Raw genomic sequence first — 18,354 nt, 5'->3', positions numbered from 1 at the left:
CATTATACTGGAAAGACTGTTTTAGACTCACAAACTCATTAGGAGATGTGCGGCTCCCTGGCAGATAAGAAAGTAATTGAATTTGTCTGAGCCGGATACGACAATGGAGATGGGCTGGCGCATTCATGTGTTGGTCTTTTTTAGTATTGCTTCTTGTAGCTTACTACTTAGATTTTTACCTTTTTTTAAAGTCCCTAACAGAAATGTGAGAACGGGAAACTCCTTTAAAGGAGAACTCCAGCCAACTCCTGACTGGGAGCTGTGGTCCTGTTGCAAAGATCGCGGGGGGTCCCAGTGGTTACATCCCCGCAGTCAGCTACTGATCACCTATCTTGTGGAGTTTTCCTCCTTTTTTTAATTCGAATAATCTTGGAAATGTGAATGGGGTGGAAATGTATGGGTTTGTGGAGTCTTATCGGTACAGTTTCTACAGGGGCAAAAAAAAAGTAGCAATCACGAGTAGCAATCTCAGGGAATCAAGGATAAAAGATGAGCCTGCACCATGGAAGAAATATATAGATGAGGAGTGATGGAAAGAAGAGGAGCCTGTACCATTGAGGAAGGATGCATGAGACATGAGCAACCTGCACCCCTGGAGGAGGGTAGGTAAGGAATGATGGAGAGGTGAGAAGCCGGTTTTCCAGGAGGAGGATAGATGAGGAGTGATGGGTGCTTGTGCCTTGGCAGGAGTATAGGTGAGGAGCCTAAGATGAATGATGGAGAGGGGAGGAGACTGTATCTCAGGAAGAGTATAGGCGAGGAGCCTGCACCATGGAAGGACAGATGAGGAATGATGTGGTGGTGAGGAGCCTGGGCCCCTAGAGGAGGATGGATGAGGAGCCTGGGCCCCTAGAGGAGGATGGATGAGGCGCCTGGGCCCCTAGAGGAGGATGGATGAGGCGCCTGGGCCCCTAGAGGAGGATGGATGAGGCGCCTGGGCCCCTAGAGGAGGATGGATGAGGCGCCTGGGCCCCTAGAGGAGGATGGATGAGGCGCCTGGGCCCCTAGAGGAGGATGGATGAGGCGCCTGGACCCCTAGAGGAGGATGGATGAGGAGCCTGGGCCCCTAGAGGAGGATGGATGAGGAGCCTGGGCCCCTAGAGGAGGATGGATGAGGAGCCTGCATCCCAGGAGGACAGATGAGGAATGACTGGGAGGTAAGTAGCCTGTATCCCAGGAGGAGTATAGGTGAGGAGCCTGTTCTCCAGGAGGAGGATAGATGAGGGATGATAGAGAGGTGAGGAGCCTGCGCTCCTTTCCTTATATACCACATCCCCTTTTTCCCCCTTTATCTGTGTAGAATATAGATTACGTGTCCCTTTTTACTGGGGCTTCTCTCCCTACATTTCAGTTCTTCTTGTACAAATCTCCTTACATTTCATATCCCCTTTCTGTAAATGCAGTCCCTTTTATGGGTGCCCCCTTCTCTGTATAGATCACTTCTTCCTCCCTCCCTCACTAGTTTATTTCTGTGTACACGATCTTTCCATAGCAGACTGCTTGTTTTCCAGCACAACAGCTATTCTTGTTTGCAGAGAATCGCTGCAGATTGTGTTATCAGCAGATGAATGAAGCTGATTGACTTGTGGAGAGAGACCAGACATGGGCGGATGGATGGGGTACATAAAATACCAAAATATCTCTGCATTTAAGGAGCCGTGCTCTGATGGGAGCGGAGGAGGACCTTGCTTGAACTCTACATCTTGTGTAGGATACCTGTAGTCTACAGTGGTAAAGATCATGGAATCCTAATACCGTATTACCAAATGTAAAGGCCATAGCTCATGGCACCGTGCTGCTTCATGTAATCTGGACACCGCCAGGGTCATCTGTGGACATTGAGCAGATGAGATTAGTGACCTGCAATGAATCCCAATGTAGACTTACCGGGATCTAAAAAGTGTAAGGGGGGGGGGGGGGGAAGCAGAAATAAAGTAATAAAATAAACCTTTATTGAAGAAAAAGCACTAAAAGCTTGGATGTTCTGCATACAGAGGAAATGACAGCGAGATGGCTGATGGGTATCTGTCATAAAATATATAAGCGTATATACAAGGACAACAAATAAGGCTATAAATAGAATGTGTCCCACCAGGCCTAGGTGTCCAACTTGCGTCCCTCCAACTTTTGCAAAACTACGACTTTTTTCCAGAAGTACGACAATATCCAACCTATATAAGTAGGGGATCATTTTAACCGTATGGACCTACAGAATAATAAGGTGTAATTTTTACCGAAATATGCACTGCGTAGAAACGGAAGCCCCCAAAAGTTACAAAATGGCGGTTTTTTTTTTCGATTTTGTCGCACAATGATTTTTTTTCCGTTTCGTCGTGCATTTTTGAGTAAAATGACTAATGTCACTGCAAAGTAGAATTGGCGACGCAAAAAATAAGCCATAATATGGATTTTTAGGTGGAAAATTGAAAGGGTTATGATTTTTAAAAGGTAAGGAGGAAAAAACGAAAGTGCAAAAATGGAAAAACCCTGAGTCCTTAAGGGGTTAAAGCGGGCGCTTTAAATCAATGCACTGCAGTGGCTTTTGCGGTGCCATAGGCCGCCGCCGCCGCCACCACCTGCTTCTCTCCCCCTACCTGTCAGGGTGGTCCGGGCCATCCATCCTTCCTGTAGTGTCCGGTGGCATTCCGGGTGGAGGGTGAACCGATGGAAGGATGGATGGCCCGGACCACCCCCATTACGGGTAAGTTAAATTTTTTTTTTTTTTTATGGACTCGGAGGGTGGGGCCCGACCGGTATAGCGGTATGGGCAAAAATCCATACCATGGGAGAAAAAAAAAACGATATCCGGTTCATAACGGTATACCGCCCAGCACTACGGTGGGGGGTGCATTATCGGCAAGGTGATTGCCGATACCGATAATGCCCAAAATCGTGATTATCGGACGATATCGGCCATACCGATAATCGGTCGATCCCTAACACGCAGAGCAGTGGCTCCTTGACAACACATGTATGGACTCCACTGTCTTCAACTTATTTGTAAAATCCTAGGCTTTATTGAAAACTTCATTAAAATCCACTTGTAACATAGCGAAGATAAAAGCATACAAACGAAACGCAGGTGCGTTTCGTTTGTATGCTTTTATCTTCACTATGTTACCCTTGGATTTTAATGAAGTTTTCCAATAAAGCCTAGGATTTTACCTTTTGGTGAGACCCGGAAGTTCATTGTTTTTCCTTCTGATTGCCTGGGGACGCGGCGTCCTTCCCCAAACTTCCACATGAGAGGTTGTGCTGCTGCTATTCGGAGACTGGAACGGACGGTGAGCTGATCTGTTTTACTACATTTACCTTGTTTTAACTTATTTGCCCCTAAAAACACAGGAATGTTGATATTCAATATGCCCAGTTGTTCTTGCCCTAGACATCAGCCGGGTGAACATTGCCTGAGCATCTCTTACAGCTTGGATGATTGGACGGTTCAAACAGAATGAGCTGGTTAAAGGGGCATTCCTGTGGAATTTATTTTATTTTTTTATTTTTTAAATCAACTGGTGCCAGAAAGTTAAACAGATTTGTAAATCACTTCTATTAAAAAAAAAATCTTAATCCTTCCAGTACTTTTTAGGAGCTGTATACTACAGAGGAAATGCTTTTTTCTTTTTTTATTTCTCTTCTGTCACGACCACAGTGCTCTCTGCTGACCTCTGCTGTCCACTTTAGGAACTTTCCAGAGCAGGAGAAAATCCCCATAGCAAACATATGCTGCTATGGACAGTAGAGGTCAGCAGAGAGCAATGTGATTGTGACAAGAGAAATCAAAAAAGAAAATCATTTCCTCTGTAGTATACAGCCCCTAAAAAGTACTGGAAGGATTGAGATTTTTTTTATTTTTTAAAGTAATTTACAAATCTGTTTAACTTTCTGCCACCAGTTGATTTAAAACAAAATAATTAAATTCCACGGGAGTACCCCTTTAATGATTATTACACAAAGGAAAGACACGAAAAACAACCCCTCCTCAGGTGCTGGCTACTTGGCCTCCTGCCCCCGCGGAAGTAAACGCGCCAATGTGAGCGCCATGGTCGGGAAGAGTTAAGCAGGAGTATACGCTTTTCCTATTTGCATGTTGAGATTACGTCCAGGATTCCTCTTGACTATCCTGTTTATGCCGTTCATCACAATCTACACAACCTTAGATTGTCCTCTCATTTCTCCACAGGACACGCCATTAAATGTGAATACACGGCTCATAAAGAAGGCGTCTTAAAGGAAGAGATGATTCTGGCGAGTGAGACCAATCATAAGACCATTGTCAAGGTGGTGGTGCAGGCGCGAGTCCTTGGTAAGTGGAGTCTATTCGCTGCTGTTTTTAGGATTCGGTGAAGTTCAGGAAGGGCTTGTGAACATTCAGAGACTTTTACCAGGGCTTCATTTATAAAAATGACATCAGATCCCGGTGTCGGATTCTTATGAAAGTTCTTCTGCTGTACGGCCGCTCTCACTGGCCATAACACTGGGGCTCTTAGAAGGCTATTGCGTTAACAACTTGCAGACCTTTAATTCACATCTGTGTCCACATTCACACACGGCTGCCGTGCCCTCTGGGCTGACGCTTTGCATGGGGTGTTGTATGCATAGTCTCTCCTTGGAATGACTTTGAGATATGAGTTATCCTCGACACAGCTATACGATGTATTATCTGCCCTCTGCTTAATCAGAAAGTCATTTCATACCTTGTAACAACATTTACCCTTCTGGTCTTTAAGCCCCAGTGCATACTATGTTTTTTCTTTTTTTTCTTTCATGTAGTGCATTACTTTTATTTCTAATATGTAAACTGCAAATTGTTGTCTATAGTAGGATAGCTGGGGGATCACATAAAAGCACTAAAATTAAAATGTTAGTGCGTTTTTTTTTCAGCATGATCCTTTTCGTGCTGAAAATGCCCCCCGCGGCTTATACTCGAGTGAATTCTCCGCCTGTCAATCCCTTCTCAGTGGTCTTCAACCTTCGGACCTCCTGATGTTGCAAAACTACAACTCCCAACATGCCCGGACAGCCATCGGCTGTCCGGGCATGCTGGGTGTTGTCGTTTTGAAACCTCTGGAGGTCCGCAGGTTGAAGACCACTGCGGCCTTCGTCATCATCCAGCCCCCCCCCCCTTTTTGTTTTGTACTCTCCTCCCCTCCGTGGGAAGGAAAGGTGAGCTGCTCCGGGCCATCTATGCTGCAGGGACCGTCCGGTGGGGATGGTTAGTCGTTGCGGGCTGTCCATCTTCACCGGGAGGCCCTCTTCTTAGCGCTTTGGGCCGGCCCCAGACTAGTGATGTTGCCTTGACTACGCACAGGGATGTTCATGCGCAACGTCCCTGTGCGTCGTCGTCAAGGCAACGTCACTATTCCGGGGACGGGCGCGGAGAAGAGGGCCCCCCGGTGAAAATGGACAGCCCGCAACGACTAACCCTCCCCACCGGACTGTCCCTGCAGCATAGATAGCCCGGTCGAGCTCTCCCTAACTTCCCGCAGAGGGGAGGTGAGTACAGAACAAAAGGGGGGGCTGGATGATGAAGGCCGCAGTGGTCTTCAACCTGCGGACCTCCAGAGGTTTAAAAACTACAACTCCCAGCATGCCCGGACAGCCATCGGCATGCTGGGAGTTGTAGTTTTGCAACATCTGGAGGTCCGCTGGTTGAAGGCCAATGATGAAGGGGGGGCGGGGATGATTACATGAGGGGATGATGTATTTCCCACCCTAGGCTTATAGTCGAGTCATTAGCACTTCCTTGGTTTTTGGGGTGAAATTAGGGGCCTCGGCTTATATTCTGGTCGGCTTATACTTGAGTATATACGGTATTTCTGTTTTTGGTGCACTATTAACAATCAGTTTGCAGCGATTATAAGTTCTATGAGAACTGTGAACAATCTATGGATACCACCTTTGTTCACTCCACATTCCTCTTCTCTTTGCAGACCGCCATCATGGCACCCCGATGCTGCTGGAGGGTGTGAGGTGTATCGGGGCCGAGCCGGAGTACGACTCTGAGCAGAGCGATTGGCACGGCTTTGACTGATGTTGCTGGCGGATCGTTGAGTCGCCCTATTTGTGCCGCGCTGCTTTTTTCAAACTTATAGCCATGAAGATTGTAGGGAATACATGGGATCCACTTAGTTCAAAGGGCGTTCTACTTTGCCTTTCAGTGCGGAGGAGGGACGGGCACGCTCTGATCAGCTTGTCAATGTCTAGGAGGGTATATGCAAGATGGAGGCCCTGATCCCTGTGGCTTTGTGTTTCTTTGCCTTTTGTGAGCCTTTCCCTTCCTGGGGTTACGTCTGTACACCTAGCTTATACACCAAGCTCCCACAGTCTGCTACCAGAAAGCAGAAGCTGAAACCCTCTGTCCATCTATAGCTTACGGTACTCCCTCAGGTACGACGACACAGGTCCGATGTGGGGGCTGAGCCCATGATGTTGTGATTCCGAATGTCTGAAAAAAGTGAAATTGTTCCAGAATAAAATTATTTATTTTTACGGGAGTCTCCAAACCATGTAAAGATTCATCTCTATCATATCTGTCTACACAATCTTTAAGCAGAAACGGTGGAAAAACGACAGTGTCCTTAACAGCAAATGAGACCTTATTCATTATTTTTACCTATTTTCTTTAAAAAATCAACAACAATTTTTTCTCATATAACACTATTCAGGCCAGGTAGGATGTAGTAAATTGTAGATGATTTAGACACACACTTTCAATGACTTCACATCACCAAACAAAGATTAGGATGGAACATGGTGTTCAGGAAGGGCGGCTATATTGGTAAATGTTATGATCAGTTCCCTAATGTTCCCATTACGTTAGCAGGAGACATATTTTTGCATAAAGCAGCAGTGGGGATGTATTATTATAATTTTTTTATTTTTATCCCTGCAGCTGCCTTGGGAGTGTTATCAGCAGGATGTGTGTCTGATCTGCAGTCGTTCTCCTCCATGTTGTCACTGTGTACCCCATGTACTGTTGCACACATTGCTGCAGCTCCTAAAGGGAGCTTTTTGTTTTCACAGGGCAATTGCTCAGATCTTCTTGCAAACAGTATTTAAAGGTGTTCTCCTAACATTGATGGCTCTGCTTGTTGTGGTTTTCTTCAATTCATATTTCTTGCTAATCACTCCACTGCTCAGCGTTTGGCACAAACTGTTCCGAACGCTGGAGCTGGGAGCTTGTGACGACATAGCCCCGCCCCTGCATGAGGTCTCGCTCCACCCCCTCAATGCAAGTCTATGGGAGGGGGTGTGGCGACTGTCACGTCCCCTCCCATTGACTTGCATTGAGGGGGTGGGGCATGGCATCATGTGGGGGGCGGGGCTATGATGTCATGAGCTCCCGGAACAGTTTGTTCCAAACCCTGAGCAGCTGACTACCCCTCCCCTTTAACCCATCTAAAACCACTGTTCTCATTCCTACTCGACACAACCTTCTTTACTTGTCTGTTTGTGTATTTCAATCCTGCGGTTTCCTGTGAGTCCTGTTTCTCCTCAGTCCGTGGGAGCATGTCCTTCCCATTTTTACAGAACAGGGTGAGAATGCGCCGTTCACCCCCTGCTGTTTTCTTTAGTAGCTCTAGCTCACCTTTTGTGCACATGCATGTCACTCCAATCTTCGCAGAACAAGCGCCGTTATCCCTCCTTTTTCCTATGGTAGATCTAGCTTACCTTTTAAAGAATCAGCAAATGCTTGTAATTCCGGTCTTCACAGAACAGGCCAAGCAGGCGCAGTTTGTCCCTCCTTTTCCTTATATGGTAGATCTGGCTCACATTGTGCTAAGTCTGTGCATGTCATTCCCATCTTTACTGAGCATACCCAGTTCATCCCTGCTGTTGTCTATAATGGCTCGATCGCAAAGTCCACGCACGCATGTCATTCCAATTTTCACAGAACAGGACGAACATATATGGTTCAGATCTGCTGTTTTCTATAGTGGCTCGGTCTCTCCTCTCGCTTGCTCATTGTTCCCATCTTTACAGAACACGTTGAACAAGTTTATGCCTGCTTTTTCCTATATTAGATCTATCTTCTCTTGTGCAGAGTCTGCATGTGTAATGTTCCTGTCTTCTCTGAACACTTTCAGCATATGACGTGTAGACTGTTGTCTCTGCAAACCATTCCCCTTTATTCATTCTCTACCAGGGGCTTCAACATGTAGTTTGCAGGTATCCAATGAGTCGTGTGTTGAATTTTAAATTATTATTTTTTTTTATCATTGAGCGACTAAGAAGCCGTGAAAGAACCAGTGAAATAAAGTGATGAAGGATTTTTTAACCCACATGCTAATGTACGTTTGCTAACTGACAAATGGTCATTCTATAATTTTAATGGTAGGTTTTTTGAACCATGAGAGGCAGAATAACAAAAATCAGTAGAAATGCATTTTAAGTACCGTATATACTCGAGTATAAGCCGACCCGAGTATAAGCCGAGACCCCTAATTTCAACCCAAAATCCCAGGAAAAGTTATTGACTCGAGTATAAGCCTAGGGTGGGAAATACCTCATCCCCCCTTGTCATCATCCAGACCCGTCATTAACATCCTCATCATCATCCCCTTGTCATCATCCCACACATCCCCCCTTCATCATCCTCTTATCATCCCACACATCCCCCCTTCATCATCCCCTTGTCATCATCCCACACATCCCCCCCTTCATCATCCCCTTATCATCCCGCACATCCCCCCTTCATCATCCCCTTATCATCCCGCACATCCCCCCTTCATCATCCCCTTATCATCCCGCACATCCCCCCTTCATCATCCCCTTATCATCCCACACATCCCCCCTTCATCATCCCCACCCCCCTTCATCATCCCCACACCCCCCCTTCATCATCCTCTTCTCATCATTCGCCCTCAGTGGTCTTCAACCTGCGGACCTCCAGAGGTTTCAAAACTACAACTCCCAGCAAGCCCGGGCAGCCATCGGCTGTCCGGGCTTGCTGGGAGTTGTAGTTTTGAAACCTCCGGAGGTCCGCAGGTTGAAGACCACTGCGGCCTTCAACATCATCCAGCCCCCTCTCACCCCCTTTAGTTCTGAGTACTCACCTCCGCTCGGCGCTGGTCCGGTCCTGCAGGGCTGTCCGGTGAGGAGGTGGTCCGGTGAGGAGGTGGTCCGGGCTGCTATCTTCACCGGGGGCGCCTCTTCTCCGCGCTTCCGGCCCGGAATAGAGGCGTTGCCTTGACAATGACGCAGAATTACGTTGGCAATGAACGCACCTCTGCGTCGTTGTCACGGCAACGTGACTATTCTGAGGCCGGGCCCGAAGCGCTTAGAAGAGGCCTCCCCGGTGAAGATAGCAGCCCGGAACACTATCCCACCGGACCACCTCCTCACCGGACAGTCCTGCAGGACCGGACCAGCGCCGAGCGGAGGTGAGTACTCAGAACTAAAGGGGGTGAGAGGGGGCTGGATGATGTTGAAGGCCGCAGTGGTCTTCAACCTGCGGACCTCCGGAGGTTTCAAAACTACAACTCCCAGCAAGCCCGGACAGCCGATGGCTGCCCGGGCTTGCTGGGAGTTGTAGTTTTGAAACCTCTGGAGGTCCGCAGGTTGAAGACCACTGCGGGTGGGGGAGTTCACTCGAGTATAAGCCGAGGGGGGTGTTTTCAGCACGAAAAATCGTGCTGAAAAACTCTGCCTATACTCGAGTATATACGGTAAGTTATGAATTGACTTGCATAAGTATTTGATCCTCTATCAATCAGTAAGATCTCTGGCCCCCAGGTGTGTTTATTTTTTAATATACAGTGACCCCCCCCAATCCTACAATGGCCCCGACATATGATCATTTCAACATACGATGGCCTCCCAGAGGCCATCCCATGTTGAAGGCAGCATCGGCATACGATGCTTTTCTATGTCAGGGCCATAGCATAAACTGCTATCCGGCAGCGCAAAATGCTTCAGCTGCTGCCGGATAGCCGTTTAAGGTGGTCCGGAGAGTGTCACCTGTCCCCGTCGCTCCGGACCATCCTCTTCGGGATCCTCTGCATCGCCGTTGCTCTCTTTCGTTGTCATCACGTCGCTGTACATGCCGCTCCTATTGGTTGACTTAACGGCGTGTGCGGCGACGATCCCGGGCAGCAGAGACTGTCCGGAAGGGCGGGTACACACCGGGGAAGCGGCGACAGCAATGGAGGGCAACATCCAGGGCAGCAGTGATGCTTCGGAGTGGCGGGGACAGGTGCGTATAACATCCTATACTTTACATTGCACGGATCCCTCAACATACGATGGTTTCAACTAACGATGGTTCATTTGGAACGAATTGCCATTGTATGTAGAGGGACCACTGTAAATGTAATGAGCTTAGCACTCTCAAAGGTAGAATTCGGCCAATGAGCGGTTGAATGAGTAATACAGGCTGGTACATGTGTTTTCCTTGAGCTGGAGAACCTTGTGGACACGGTAGGATTTCAGTCCAATTGTTTTCTTGATAACTATGGTCCCAGCTGCCTTGAGATCATTGACAAGATCCTTCTGTGTAGTTCTGGGCTGATTCCTGATATCCACTAGGTGAGATCTTGACCAAGGGAGATTGACAATTGTTTAGTGTTTCTTTCATTTGCAAACAAGCACACCAACTGCTGTAAACTTCTCACCAAGCTGCTTGGCGATGGTCTTGTAGGCCATTCCAGCGTGTGTGGGTCTACAATCTTGGACATCTTTTTGGTATTGGCCATCGTGGAGAGTTTGGAATCTGTTTGCCTGCTTTTAGGGATAGTTGTGTTCTATACAGGTAATATGGTGAGATTAGGAGCACTGATCCTCATATGAGAGTCCTCCTAATATTAGCTTTTTACCTATTAGCAGACACCTAGGAGCCAGAAATCTTGCTGATTGATCAAATCCTTTCTTCAGTAATTTGCAAAGGAATTTTAACCTATTTGTTTTTATGGATTTTTCTTATTTAGTCTTAGTGTTCAGATAGACCATTAACATTTTAGACAGATCATTTTTGTCTGGGACAAATGTACAAAATCAAAGATCCAATTTTTCTTCACAGCATTTACAGTATTGACTGATGTTGCAGCAGGCAGTGTGTCTCATGGTGTTAGGATTGTACTGGGCTTATCTGAAAAATGCAGGATTCTGGTTCCACCTCTTTAGGGATTCTTTGTGAAAGTTGTTATTGTGTTTGGTCACATTTTAGCCTCACCATCTCGGAGTAGACAACAGATTCAAGAATTTTCTGTAGCTAGCAATGGAAATATCAGATCAGTAATTGGAGTTGATGTGCGTCTTAATATGGTATAAAACTCCAGCCGGTCTATGTACGTCTTCCCTGTCCTGCCCTTCTCAATCTTCTCCTTTTATTGTCAGAGGCTGGAAACAAATCTAATAATAAACCCATCAAGTGATCTCGGCCAGGAGAAATGTGGGTTATTTCATCCCACCTAAATGTGATGGATCATTGACATCATGGATATAGCATATTACAGATCTAAAAACAGTACTTGGGTGTTTACATCAATAAACTAAACATTTTGTTCTTCACCCAAGGAGCCTGAGGAAGGAGCATAAGTAGTGTGAAATTAAATTTAAAGAATTACGCTAGGTCTCCCATCACATTTCATGCACTCACCATCACTAGTTGTACAGTGCCATCTGTTTCATTCCAGCACAGATGCATCCATGCATTTCTTTACTTTAACTGGGTCATGTGATCACAAGACTGGCCTACAGAAACTGAAGGAAGTGGAGTCCTGGGTCAGCTGACTTACTGTAAACTACTGGATCGCCTCACCTATAATTTCTCTTCTATCTGCACATAGACCCCTCACCTCCAGCTTTGTATACTCCTGCTGCCATCTGTGTCGGGTTAGGATGAATAGCAGTTATACACCTCCCCTTCAGCTCTCTGTATACTGCTACTGCTATCTATCAAGATATATTATAGTTAACACAGCCAAAAGACTTTTATAAATTAATAATAATATATTATTATTAACCCCTTAAGGACCAAGCCAATTTTCGTTTTTGCACTTTGTTTTTTTCCTCCTCAAATTCTAAAAATCTTACCGCTTTCAATTTTGCACCTACAGACCCATATAAGGGCTTGTTTTTTGCGCCACCAATTGTACATCAATCATTTAATGACAAAATCTACTGTAAAACCCCAAAAAATTTATATTTGCGGTGTGAAATTGAAAAAAAAAATCATTTTGTAACTTTTGGGGGCTTCCGTTTCTACACAGTGCATTTTTCACCTGATATTTATTCTGTAGGTCCATACGGTTACAATGATACCAAATTTACGTAGGTTTTATTTTACTACTTTAAAAAAATCCTAACTACATGCACCAAAACAACTTTTTCCGCATATGGGGCTATAGGAGGGCTCATTTTTTGCACTGTGGTCTGTAGTTTTTATCTGTATATATTTGGTTGCTTTTTATTTAGTTTTTTTATGGTATATGAAGTGACCCAAAATGCATGCCATTGACCGTGTGGTTTAGTTAACCATATATATATATATATATATATATATATTTTTTTTTAAAGAGTTTATAACTTTTCACAAAACATACAAAACTATACACATAAAACATGGAAGACAAGATAGTCCGCCAGAGGCAGCCCCACTGTAAGGGGAAGTCAGTACAATACAACGTAGGGTAATGCAATGGTAAAAATCGGAGGTCAGCCCCCTACCGGACATCAACACGTAGACATGACAGACAAAAAAAACAACAACAATCAGTCACTCACCACACGCACACTGCCGGAAGCCCCCCACCTCCTTAAGTCACAGAACTCCCACTGGTAAACTATTCCGGAGAGGGGACCAGCTCCGGAGAAACCACCGATTCCTCAATCAGCAACCATGACATCCATACCTGATCAAATTTCTTTGGGCGTTCACGGCTAGTATATAGGGTCCTATATAAGGGGACATAGCTATTAATCATATTAAACCACCGAGCCAATGGGGGGGACGTATCTTTCCAGGCCATGATTAGCACCTTACGGGCACAAAATAAGAGAAAACGAATAAGCAGCCTCCGATGTGTATCCGAGGCCAAATCATTAATTACTCCCAGCAGACACACAGTAGGAGAGAACACAAAGGGAAACCCCAGATGATCTGCCAAAAACTGCAACACCGACCGCCAAAAGGGCTCAACACGGGCATGCCCACATAGTGTGGATTAGGGTACCCGTCTCCATCCCACATCTAAAACATAGGTCTGAAGTAGAGATGCCCATCATGCACAATTTCACTGGAGTATAATAGAGGCGAAGTATCAGTACATCCCTTGCACTAACCACTGTAGGATAATAGGTAGTAGTGATTTCACGCCACTGTTCCTCCGACAGACCTGGCATATCCACCACTCACTTAACATAGGCTAACTCAAAGGGATTAGGACCTACCGATTGCAACAATGTATATGCCTGGCAAGGTCAGCAGTGCCCAGAAGCAACTCCACCACGGAGAATGCTGGAGCAACGTCATGCGTACCAAACTGCGCCATCACCGCGTGTCTCAGCCGGAAGTATTGGAAATGAGCACCCCGAGGGAGACTAAAACGATCTCTCAGCTCAGTAAATGTCGGGAAAGAAGGGAATTCCCCAAAAACATGCATGGCGAACTTGACCCCATGACTACTCCAGAACCCAGCAGACTCCAACCCCCGTAGGTGTTCCAAATGAGGATTACCCCACAGAGGTGCTCTAGGTGACACCACAGGCACCGGAAAACGTCTGGAAACCACCGACCAGACCTCAGCCACCGTTTTAATAGGTAGTAGAATCCTAGCAGAAGGGACATATCGATATAAAACATTAGTCAGCGTTTCATACGAACCCATAAGAGCTCCCGCCAGAGCAGTTGCCGCATTCACCATATCCAAGTCGATCCACCAGGCCGCATAGACCAATTGGGAAGCTAAAAAATAATTATGCATTTTCGGAGCGGCTAAGCTTCCCCGCAATTTGGACGCCTGAAGCAGCGCCTGACCCAAGCGCGGCGGCTTATCCTGCCAGTAAAAGGATCTCAGTATACCATTCAGCCTCTTAAAATATTTCTTAGGGGGGGGACTACAGGGGAGAGGTGGAAGAGATACAAAAATTTAGGTAAATAGATCATTTTAAAAATATTAATTCTACCCATTAGAGACAAGGGCAGGGAATTCCACGCCCGTAGCTTTGTATCAACTATGTCCAGAACTGGAGTCAGATTCAACCTCATGTAGTCTGATATACGGGCCGACACCTCCACCCCCAGGTACCTGAACTGGGACACCACCTGTAACCCCTGAAGGGAGGAAGGAACCGGCACCAATCCCCCCGCCAAAGGCATGAGTGAGGATTTGCTCCAGTTGAACCTCAACCCTGAGAGGGAACTGAACTTATCAAGGAGAACATACAGAGAATTGAGGGAGTCCCCAGTATCAGCTAAATAAACCAGAGTGTCGTCAGCATACATAGAGACTTTCTCTTCAATAGACCCCCTAGGCAAGCCCCTAATTCCCACAGATTGGCGAATAGCTCTACCGCTAGTGCAAATAAGAACGGGGACAGCGGGCAACCCTGTCTTATTCCCCTGCCCAGTTGGAAGGCCTCTGACACTTCCAAATTAGTGCGAACCCTAGCTCTTGGGTTATCATAAAGTATGCGGACCCAAGCCCGGAACCGGGGACCAAACCCATGAACTCCCAAGACCCCCAAAATATACATCCATTCTACTGAATCACAGGCCTTGTATATATCTAGTCTAACCACATAACCCCCAGAGTTGTCACCTTCTGCCTCCGCTACATTCAGATGTAAACCTTGCACATTAACATCTGTAGCCCTACCCAGCATGAAACCCGTCTGGTCTGGGTGAACGGTAGCGGCTATAACCTTTTGAAGCCTTTTGGCCAACACTTTTGCCAGGAGTTTGATATCTACATTTAGGAGCGAGATGGGTCTATATGAGTCAGGCAAAGTGGGATCCTTTCCTGGTTTGGGAAGGACCACAATCAGGGCCTCCCTCATGGAATCTGGAAGTCTCTCAGACTCCAAAATTACACTAAACAACTGCTGCAAAATAGGTATGAGCCGCTCCTTGTTCGCCCTATACCAGTCCCCAATCATTCCATCTAACCCTGGGGTTTTTCCGGTCTGAAGGGAAGAAATAGCCATAGCAATCTCTTCACCCGATATCTGGGCATCCAGAGCTTCGGCCTGGACCAAGGTCAGGGGGGTAAGAGGCAAGCCCTTCAAAAAAGGTACTAAGCCTTCCGGTATACCTTACTGCTGAGAGGTGTAGAGATTGCTATAAAAGTCTTTAAACACAGTATTAATGACAATAGGATCTGACTCCAAACACCCCAGCAGGCCTCGAATACATGGTATGGCAGCCATCGATCTACTCTCCCTCGCCAAGTACGCCAACAGTCTACCGTTTTTGTCCCCAAATTCAAATATAGCAGCTTCTCTATCCACCAATCTCTTTTGAATGCGTTCCTTCTGTAGTATCAGCAGTGTCCTTTGAGATACCAACCATTTACGTTCATTATCAGAATTAGGATCCCTCACCACCTCTGCCTCCAGAACTCTGACTGTAGAGCAATTTCCCTAGCAGCACATAACCTCCTCTGCCCCGACACTCCCACCATAAAGGCTCCCCTAACATGCGCCTTATATTCATCCCACTGAACCAATTTATCCACATGAGAAGAATTGTGCTCCCAGAAACAATTGTGAGCCTCTAACAGGGATGCCGACACCACCTCCTCCCGAAGCCAGCCAGGGTGCATCTGCCAAAGTCTGGAGGAGAGGCGTGGGCCTAGACACAAAGATATTAAGAGGGCCGAATGATCAGAGATTCCCCTAGTGGTATATCTGACATCGCTCACCAACGGCAGAAGATCTGAGGAAGCGTAAGCGAGGTCAATTCTAGAAAATGTCTTATGGACCGCTGAAAAAAATGAAAACACCCGTTCAGACGGATGCTTCCAGCGCCAAACCTTAGTAAATGATCATTTCAAACACCAATCATTCAGTCTAGCGGATCCCGGGTCAGGTGCTCCAGTGCGATCGACCGTTGGATCTGGGACTGCGTTGAAATCTCCTACGAATAATACAGGGAGAGAAGGAAAAGTTAGTAATTTAGAAACCACACTATCCAAGACATCCAACTGAAAGGGAGGAGGAACATACAAAGATACCAATAGAAAATGTGCCGCATGCAGTGAACACTGAATTATCACAAACCTGCCAAAATGATCACATGCTACTTGATCTATCACTATAGGAAGAGATTTAGTCACTAGAACAGAAACCCCCCTTGTCGAAGAAGAGTAGGAAGAATGAAACCCTCTCGCTATCCAAGCCCGTTTCAAGGAGAGTATCTTCTGACCAGTCAAATGGGTTTCCTGTAGACAGATAATATGGGGAGACTGTTTTTTAGCAAAATCAAGACATAACGCTCTCTTAAATTTAGAATTAAGGCCTCTAACGTTCCAACTTAATATGTTAAGTGACCCCATTAGGAAGGAATATAGAAATGGCCTGCAACACGGAGAAACCAGGTATACCTACCAGTAAACACCACTCCCTTAGGGGCCCCGGCACACACTCCACACAAACCACCCACAAGACAAAGGACACAGCACGCATACCACTGCCAAGACAGACATAGGACAAGACAAACAGTCCAAACTCACGACAGAGACACAACACCAAACAAAAACAAATGCAATACAGTTCAAAAGCATTCCCCAAACAACCCTGTCTAACACTAAAACTCGTGCAGACCTAGACCCTAAATGCTAACAATGGGGGATAGCAAAAATCAAGCACTTACGTAGAATTATGGTTAGCATGCCCTGGACATAAGAATCAGCAATGCCTGTAGTGAAAGGGTGAAACCACAGGGCTAGTATAGCAGTGTCCTCAGAGGCGCCCACACAGGACAGTCCAGCAGTAATGTTATGTTTAGCAGGTTCTGCACACAAGATCCGGCAATGCAGGTAGTGAAAGGGTTAAACCACAGGGCTAGTAGAGCAGTGTCCTCAGAGGTGCCCACACAGGACAGTCCAGCAGTAGAATTATGGTTAGCAGGCCCTGGACATAAGAATCAGCAATGCCGGTAGTGAAAGGGTAAACCACAGGGCTAGTAGAGCAGTTACTCTGCGAGGCGCCCTCACAGAACAGTCCAGCAGTAGTGTTATGGTTAGCAGGCACAACACACCAGATCCAGTAATGCAGGTAGTGAAATGGTTAAACCACAGGGCTAGTATAGCAGTGTCTCTCAGAGGCGCCCACACAGGACAGTCCAGCAGTAGATTTATGGTTAGCAGGCACTGTACATAAGAATCGGCAATGCAGGTAGTGAAAGGGTTAAACCCCAGGGCTAGGATAGCAGTGTCCCATTCAAAGGAACCTGTCAGCGCAGTCCAGCAGGGGGATTACGGTTAGCAGGTACTCCACACAGGTTCCACACAGGGTCCAGGAATGCAGGCAATTTAGGGTTAAGCACAGGGCCAGTATAGCAGCATCCCTCTCAGAGAAACCCCCACAGCACAGTCAAGCAGGGTATATGGGAGCAGGTCAGAACCCCCACTCCTCCAGACCAGCAGACTCTCAGGAGTTAATAGTCTATTTGTAGTCCACACACACACCTGCAAATCGCTAGCAGGTAAAGAAGGAGAAGGTGAAGTGCACTTATCTGTAGGGGGGGAGAGAGACACTGCAACCCCACGGCGTGTAATCTCCAGCGCTGCGGCCACAGGTCCACTACCAGTCAGCACTTCCCGGGCGCGGGAGTCACCGCGGCAACCAGTGACTCCTCCCACAAAGGCCCCAATGGCGGACCCGCTCCCAGTCCACTGTGTCTCTGCCAGGACAGCAGTTCCAGCTCCAGCCGCTGCCGGAAACACCTCCGCCTCCACTACCAGCTGTTGGCTCCCCCGAGGCTCCCCCCCCTCTCCTCCCGCAAGTCTCGCCGACTGCCACCAGACCACCGCACAGCCTGGAACCGCGCTCCTCGTCCCACCGGCTTCCGCACCTGCAACTGGTATCCCCGGGATCAGCGGCACTGCCGGACTTTCAGAGGGCCAAAGAGGTGAGTTGGGGCCCGAACAGGAGGGGTATTCAGGATAAAAAAGAGCCGAGGTAGCAGGAGCACTTAGAGGTGCGTCCGCTCAGCTCTCCATTCGGCCACGCCTCTTCTAACCATAGATTTTAATAGGCGGTACCACATATACCACAGAGTAGAAGCCTTGACAGAGGAATGGCTGTGGATATAGTGTTTCTGGATTTTGCCAAAGCGTTTGATACTGTCCCTCACAGACATCTGACAGGTAAGTTAAGGTCCTTGGGCTTGGAAACTTTAGTTTGTAACTG

The 18,354-nt window shown here is 46.9% G+C and overlaps 1 protein-coding gene across 1 annotated transcript in view; it reads left to right on the top strand.

Moving 5' to 3' along the window:
- ADISSP (adipose secreted signaling protein) overlaps positions 1-6,509 on the top strand; it is a 44,446-nt gene extending 37,937 nt beyond the window's left edge. Inside the window, exons 5-6 of the mRNA XM_056551988.1 lie at positions 4,184-4,306; positions 5,934-6,509. Of these exons, the coding sequence (XP_056407963.1) occupies positions 4,184-4,306; positions 5,934-6,034 (224 nt within the window). The 3' untranslated portion in view covers positions 6,035-6,509. The remainder of the gene's footprint in view (positions 1-4,183; positions 4,307-5,933) is intronic.
- The last annotated feature ends 11,845 nt before the right edge of the window (positions 6,510-18,354 follow it).

The sequence above is a fragment of the Hyla sarda genome, chromosome 1, assembly GCF_029499605.1.
Source record: "Hyla sarda isolate aHylSar1 chromosome 1, aHylSar1.hap1, whole genome shotgun sequence".
NCBI lineage: Eukaryota > Metazoa > Chordata > Amphibia > Anura > Hylidae > Hyla > Hyla sarda.
The sequence above is the reverse complement of the archived record's forward strand: the minus strand, read 5'-3'. Positions and strand labels throughout refer to the sequence as shown.